The following is a 7,857-nucleotide window of genomic DNA, read 5'->3' as shown; positions in this document are numbered from 1 at the left end:
GTGAAGAGCGAGAAGGGGAGGAGTGGAGGGGTGGAAAGGAGGGGTGTAGGGGAAGGGAGGCGTGTAGGGAAGGTGAGGGGTGGAGGGGAAGAGGGAGGGGAGTGGAGGGGAAGGGGAGGGGTGGAGGGGGTGGAAGGGAGGGTGGAGGGGTGGAAGGGAGGGGTGGAAGGGAGGGAGTGGAGGAGTGGAGGGGGTGAAGAGCGAGAAGGAGGAGTGGAGGGGTGGAAAGGAGGGGTGTAGGGGAAGGGAGGCGTGTAGGGGAAGGGGAGGGGTGGAGGGGAAGGGGAGGGGTGGAGGGGAAGGGAGGGGTGGAGGGGAGGGGTGGAGAGGAAGGGAGGGGGTTGTGGCGGTTGAGGGATCAAAGTTTCAGGACGAGAGGAAGGGGTAGTGTTAGGAGTAGCGTGCATGCTCAACGGGGCCTTTGGCAAACGCAGGAGGCAGTAGCGAACTCACTCACACTTGGATAACCTGCGTGGATAACCTCTCGTGCGTGGATAACCTGGAGATCTGGAGCTCTTTCAAATCCGGTAGCCCCCCATTTTTTTTTCTTCCCGCTATTTATTTTCTTTTCTCACTTCGCCACCGTTGTCGACTCAAATTGTTCCGTCCACATCTCCAGCCCAACTTGGGTGAAACTTCCTTGAACTCAACATGCTCTGGCTGCTCGTACTTGCGACAATTCCGTGCGGGACGCTCGGACACGCGAGCCCAGGATCACTGCACTGTGAAGTTCCCAAACAAGTAAGGTGACTGTTTTGTCTCTCGCCCGCTCGGTCTCGGTGGCCTTTTATTCCTCGACCCTTGCTCATTATCTGCATCTCCCCTCTGCCTTTCTTCCTCGCTCGCCCCCTTTTCTCTGCGCAAGGGGGTCCGCTGGAGCGGCGGCCTCCCAGCCCCCTGCCTGGGCCATCTGCAGCCTATGTCGCTCCTGCTGGGTGCGGGAACATTTGAAAGAAATGCCGCCGGAAGTCCTGTAGCTTCTTCTTTCTTCTTCTTTCTTCTTCTTAATTCTTCTTCTTCTGCATTTCATCTTCTTCTTCCTCTTCCTATTCTTCTTCTTCCTCGTGTGGTTTCTCTCTCGTTTGCACTTTGAAATTAGTACTGTAGGGGCCGACGTTATTTTATAGGACGCAAGTAATTTTGTATTTTCGTGAAATCTCTTCAAAAACTTCCCAATCACATTTATGAAGATCTTAGCTCCTTCTTTTTTTTTAGTACAGGTAATTATGTATTAAATGTAAGGTTGAACATTTGGAAAAAGTTCTCACTTTCTTCGAGTTTCTTAAAGTAAAACAAAAAAATCAGAATATATCGGGGTTATGAGTTTGTGCATAAGCGATATTGCATAGGTGCATTTACCTGTATGAGTGTGGCAGATAAAATAGCCTCCTAGGTGTGCACACTCGTCTTTTGAGCTGTCCGGCCTGGGTTCGCATCCCAGCTGTAAACTTCCGCCCTGGTGTGAGGCATCAATGCAATGTGTGAGTGTTACCTCTCGGATGGACATTAAGCCGGAGGAGAAATCTGCAATGACGGACGTTAAAGATCCCACGGTGTCGTGCGCGAAGAGTCAGCAAGTTATCACCTGCACCCTGGACAAATTAGAAAACACCTGCTAAGCTGTTTGTGAAAAACTTGGGACAAAAAAGTTGAGCAACAATGTGGGAATAATTGTGACCATGAAAGTAGATTTACCTGTGTGCTTGTGTGTAGGTGTGTATAGGTGTGCTCTCGTCTCCCTAAACCAGCGTCACGCCGACACGCTGCACAATTGCAAACCTCAAATCGATGGGATTACGTTTCTAACGCTTTGGTCGCAAAGATTAAGATTGCCAATTAACTTTAAATGATCTAATTAGGAAAACCACAAAGCAGTCCTGCAATGAAAAACCTAGCGCGAATTATAGCCGGATTAACCTATTTCAAATGATAAAAAATTACCAACTTTCCTTCTGCTATTTTAAGGCCCGCCCCCAACTCCTCCTCCTCCTCCACCCGCCCCGCCCCCAGCCAGATTTGGGGGTGGATGGCACAAACGATACCATTGGACTATTAGAAGGGTTAATTTCATTGGTTGGCCTGTAGAGGATTGAGTGGTTTGACATTGTTACATCAAACACGGAATTATAAAAACAACTCGCAATCCTACAATGAAAATTTGGCAGGTAAATGTCATTTCATTACGACCCCATTTACATCGGAGGATTGGGGTCTCCTCTCACGTGCTCAAGCATTCCAAGGCACATCAAAGCTCGGCCATCCGTCACTTTCAGCACTCGTTCAGTAAGTTTTAGTCACAGGCGTCTCTCAGATTAGCACAAGCGGCTTTCCCCGTTCTCGGCTCACCCCAGCTACCCTCCCGGTCGTACACTTTCCTCCGTGACCCTACAACCCCCCGTCTCTCGCCCTCCCCTCCGCCCCCCAGCGTCGATCAAACTCGAACTTGCGTTCGTGTTTTGATGAATCGATCCTCAAAGTGAAATTCTCGCATCCATTTTGGAGATTAAACAAGTATATTATATGCACGCTGGAGTGGGTGCTGTTCGTAGGCTGCAGGTACAGGTGCGCAGGTACAGACAGGTACAGGCAGGTACAGGTCCTCAAATGCGCAGAAACATCCCCGTGAGGAGAATACCTGGTGTAATAAGATTTTGCTTTTCTTATGTCATGATTGTAAATGAACCTTTGAACCCGCGATATTAAAAAAGTTGGTAAAATTTTTTGCAGAATACTACTACTACTACTACTACTACTACTACTACTACTACTACTACTAATACTACTACTAATAATACTAATACTGATACTACTACTACTACTACTACTACTACTACTACTCCACAAGTACTTATAGGGGAAATCAAATGTTAAAAAAAATTATGCTGAAAACCATTGAAAATCATTAATCTCTTGTCTAATTTGAATGGTTGTTCTTGTTTTTGTTTTTTTATCTTTGCCAATCAGAAAGTGTCGATGTCACCCTCGACTGCCTAGAGTGTCGATTTTCGATTTTTCCAGTGACATCAGATTATGAACTCACCTTGATCCAAATGGTGGATTTACATAGAGAAAGTGTATTGATCGGATTCCGATACTGATCGGAAAGTGTATTGATCGGATTCCGATACTGATTTCACTGTCATTAACAACTCTGAATGTTCTCGGTATGTTGAAACTGATCAGTCGGATTTTGAAGAAACTATTGAAGACAAAATTAGTGATAGGAACACTTTTGGAGGTATTGTAGATCCGAATCGTTTTGAGCCTTGTGAGAGCGATTCAGAAAAAGATGGTGTTTGTGCAGATGGCGGTGTTAGTAGTGCAGATGAAAACGCCGGTCGAATTTTTACTACAGATTGGGAGGTTTCTTTTTCCGTTCAATTGAAGGCTTATCGAGGATTTTGTATTAATTGATAAATAAAATAAGTTATATTTAACTCCAGAATAAATATGGCATGGACATGACACGGAACGGACTCAACAAATGGTTGATCGGGCACATGGTTGATGGGGGATTGTGGAGGGGTCTGTGTGGTGGGCGTGGGTATTGTTAGCTATGGTTTTTCAGCTCTTCAGATGCATAGGGCAAGATGGCGGCAATGTTAGCCAACACATCTAGCGAGTATAGATCGCTCGCCGGTAGACCAACACAGGTGTTCGATTCACCACTCAAATCGCCCGTGTCCATATGCTGGTAGCTCGGTTGAGATGGTGTTACAGCTTTGAGTGACGGCTGTTTCTTCCACTTAATTGTGAAGATGGCATTCTCTTTCAATCGTGGTGGATAAGCACAAGATCTAGCATCTCCGCTGTTTCATATCAGTGTTCTGTAAAATATTCTGAACACAAAAACGAACATCTTGGAGACCCGATCCACACTGGGGTATTTCGTCCAAAGCTCATCCAATTTTGGGCAACCCTCAGATTTTTTGGCCAATGGTGTAGCATTACAAAACCTTCTCGGTTTGTATTACCACAAGCACAAAGGACATATCGACCCGGAATATTTGTGGAAAATCGAAAATTATTCGCTGTTTGAGTTAAATCTTTCCTTGATATAATAGTCAGGTTCACTATGTTTTTTCGTTCAAATTTTTGGTAGATTAGCAAAACTATACATTTTTGGAATATTCAGAGCATGAGGAATCCAAAAATTAATGTTTACATTTGCGCTGACACCTTTGCGAAAATGACACTCAGGACAGTGATGAAGATCTGTAAAAGCATATTCCTGAACGGTATAGACCTCGTAGATCCTGTGTATAGGACTTATAGTTCAATTTGGTACTACCTATAACTTCCTATAACAACCTATAACTTCAAAGGACTTGCAATATCATGTATTATGTAATACAGTTATATCACAAATATAAAGACAATGGTTTTCAATTACCTTTGTTTGTTGCTTTTCTATAATCCTGAGCACTATTTTGAGGCCTTTATTGGATTCCTTGACCCAGAAAACATAGGATTAGCATATTTAATTAAGTTTCTAGGTTGACTTGAAGCCGAGATCGCGCAAAATATGTATTTTATGGCGGCCATTTTGAAAATCCAAAATGGCGGCCATGCAGGTGTCTGTGCAAATGCCAACATTGATTTTCAGATTCTCCATGCTCTGAAGATTCCAAAAATGTACAGGTTTGCTAATCCCAAAATTTTGAAAGAAATTATATTTGTTAACATAATGAACCTGACTATCTTCATCACTGTCCTGAGTGTCATTTTCGCAAAGGTGTCTACGCAAATGTAAACATTAATTTTTGGATTCCTCATGCTCTGAATATTCCAAAAATGTATAGTTTTGCTAATCTACAAAAATTTTGAACGAAATTATATTTGTTAACATAGTGAACCTGACTATAACTCCGTAAACAATAGGGAAGTGGTGCTCAGCTTCATGGTGCTACGTCACAGCTAACCTTGAGGAAGAAGAAGAGGAAGAAGAAGAAGAATTTGACTTATAATCGCAAACAAAATTATCTGCTTTATAAATCGCAATTCTGAAAAAGACACATCATATCTATTTTGTAGGGTGTCATAGGTTAGATTAGCATCGATGTTGTCTGAGCGTTTGGATGCCCCTTTAAAGGCCCAAAATTCTTATTCCCACCTTCTTGTGTGGTCGGTGGGGAACGTTTTTCTCCAAAATCTTTCTCAAAACGGCTGAGCAGGCCTCACGTTCGACTCACATGCATGTCTCTAAGCCAAGATCCCGCGATTACATCTGAGAAAAGAAGATGGTGAGTGCAGAATCATGGAAACGTAAAAACGAATTATACTGACTGTTAGTCAGGTTCACTATGTCAATAAATTATATTTCGTTCAAAATCATGGTAGATTAGCAAACCTATACATTTTTGGAAAGGTTATAGCATAAGGAAACTAAAAATCAATGTTTACATTTGGAGAGATACCTGTATGGCGGCCATTTTGGATTTTCAAAATGGCCACTGTAAAATACATATTTTGTTCTATTTCTGCCTCTAATTACCCTAAAAACTTTTTAAAATATACTAATCCTATATTTTCAGGGACAAGGAATCCAATGAAAGTATCAAATTAGTGCTATGGGGAATGGTAAGACACGAATCAAAGGTTTTGAATTGCAAAATACTGTCTTTATATTCGCGATAAGTTGCATAATCAAATACATGTTATCATTTTGTACAGGCAGTTAATAACATCAAAATGTGTCACAATAATTCATATCACCAAACATACACAGGCAGTCAGCAAAATCATACATACACATGCAGTCAGTATAACTTCACATCTACACAGGCAGTCAATGACAAAATATACACAGGCAGTCAATGGCATCAAACATACACGATTACAGAATATGCCATTTAGAGTTCGTCATCACTGTCCTGTGTGTCGTATCCGACAATATAGTCCGCATCGTTTTCACAGTCCGTTCCACACAAGCAAAGGTCGGTCAAATTGATTGGGAAATCGAATTGGTCGAATGGTCGATCGAATCGAATTCAATGAATTGAATCGAATCGAATCGATCGAATTGGTCGAATTGTCGAATGGTCGATCGAAGCGATTGGTCGAATGGTCGAATTGGTCGAATGGAATTGGTCGATTGGTCGAATTGGTCGAATTGGTCGAATTGGTCGAATCGAATTGGTCGGAATTGGCAAATGTAAACATTGATTTTCAGATTTTCCATGTAATAACGTTTCCAAAAATGTATAGGTTTGCTAATCTACCATGATTTTGAACGAAAAAACATAGTGAACCTGACTATGTGTAGAATTGGATATTACAGAGTATTACATAGTGACGTGTACTATTGATGATGTAATAATTCCCTCCTTTTATGCCAATTTCCGATGGATGGTCTCTCTACAATATTTTGTCCATAGGTTTGTGTTGCTAATCAAGGCTGACACCACACATGTGCATGATGTTTCACAGCAACGTGACCTGAACTCTTTCTTGTGGAGGGTTGGCCGGGATCCACCCGCTTTCCTCTTTGGCACCATCCACGTGTCTTACGACCTCGTTTGGCCCTTCGTACCCAAGAATGCAAAACGTGCGCTCGAGCAGAGCCACGACGTGTACTTCGAGCTGGAGTTGGGAGAACCGGCCACGCTGGGAGCTATCGCATCCTGCCAAAAGCTTCCACAAGGCCAGAGGCTCCGGGAAGTGCTGCCGGCGTCTCTGTACACCCGCCTCGAGGTATCGGTCATTTCCAGTCATTTTGTCAACTTGGACAATGTATATGGTGCACCGTTTTGGTTTAATATTGATAAACTGAGGGGATTGCAGAATCATGTAAGATGGAGGGGACTCAAGAGGTTGATTGGGTGCGGTAAGGCCTGAACTAAAGCTGTGTGGCTTCCTGCTGTTTTAGAAATGACGTAGGCCATGCCCAATCTCGCCTTGTCACTACTCAAGTTGGCTGGAGGTGACATGTTGGGTGAGGGGTCGTATGTTAAGGAGGTCGGTCTAATATATCTCTGGTTAATGGAATATAATATTATATACAAGTATCCTTTTGAGAATGAGGGTGGAAGCAAAGATGGGACAGGAGGGAAGATAATATCTTACCCTTTGCAAAGTTTGATCTTGAGCCTTATTTATTGTCATGACAATTTCGAGCTGTATTGGGAACCGATATAGTTGCCAAACAAATGGGAAGCACTCGTCATTGGGCTGTCTTTCAATTTTTTTTATTTTTTTCATTTTTTATATACAAGATCGAGGCTCGTATAAGAGCTAACATCGATCACAAAAAAAATAAAACGGACACACAAAACATGCAACAAACATACAAAACATACAAACGGACATACCATAAAGGGAGCGGGAGACAAGATGGCGAGAGAGAGGGAAGCACACAATTACAACAGCACAGAACAGGGACAATGGAAGATCTGTGGGAGGGAGAGGGCTTGGGGGGAGGAGGCATGGGAAGGCGGGGAGTGGGGGTTGAGGGGGGGGGGTTGGTGGAGAGGTATAAAACACATGGACACTGCTAGAACTTCCAGGAAAAAAAGAAGTCGGTATTTCAAAAAAAGTGGATCTGGGGTGAATTAACGGGGGTAGAAGAGATCAAGGTTTTGGATGGGGGAAGATAAGAGATGGTGGGGAACAGCTGTTTTAAAGATTACATACAAAACCAGAATTATTTATTTGGTCTGGGAAGCGCATGCGAAGTTTCTTCTTCTTCAGCCTCTCACAACCCTGGGTGGATATGCGATCTTTCCAAAAAAAAGTTAGAATTTTGCCAAATCTATTTTATTCGTTTGTTAATATACTTCAGCCATTGACAAATCTGGAATTATAATTTTATTTGAGGTTCAAATTAACCCGGGACATTGTGTCAAACGATGCCTGCAA

At 42.9% G+C, this 7,857-nt stretch overlaps 1 protein-coding gene across 1 annotated transcript in view; it reads left to right on the top strand.

Moving 5' to 3' along the window:
• The first annotated feature begins 386 nt into the window (after positions 1-386).
• The window catches only part of LOC137425572 (metalloprotease TIKI1), a 200,493-nt gene continuing 193,022 nt past the window's right edge, over positions 387-7,857 (top strand). Inside the window, exons 1-2 of the mRNA XM_068114135.2 lie at positions 387-741; positions 6,430-6,693. Coding sequence (XP_067970236.2) covers positions 652-741; positions 6,430-6,693 — 354 coding nt within the window. The 5' untranslated portion in view covers positions 387-651. The remainder of the gene's footprint in view (positions 742-6,429; positions 6,694-7,857) is intronic.

The sequence above is a fragment of the Myxine glutinosa genome, chromosome 1 (genome assembly GCF_964187855.1).
Source record: "Myxine glutinosa chromosome 1, kmMyxGlut1.1, whole genome shotgun sequence".
Classification (NCBI taxonomy): domain Eukaryota; kingdom Metazoa; phylum Chordata; class Myxini; order Myxiniformes; family Myxinidae; genus Myxine; species Myxine glutinosa.
The sequence above is the reverse complement of the archived record's forward strand: the minus strand, read 5'-3'. Positions and strand labels throughout refer to the sequence as shown.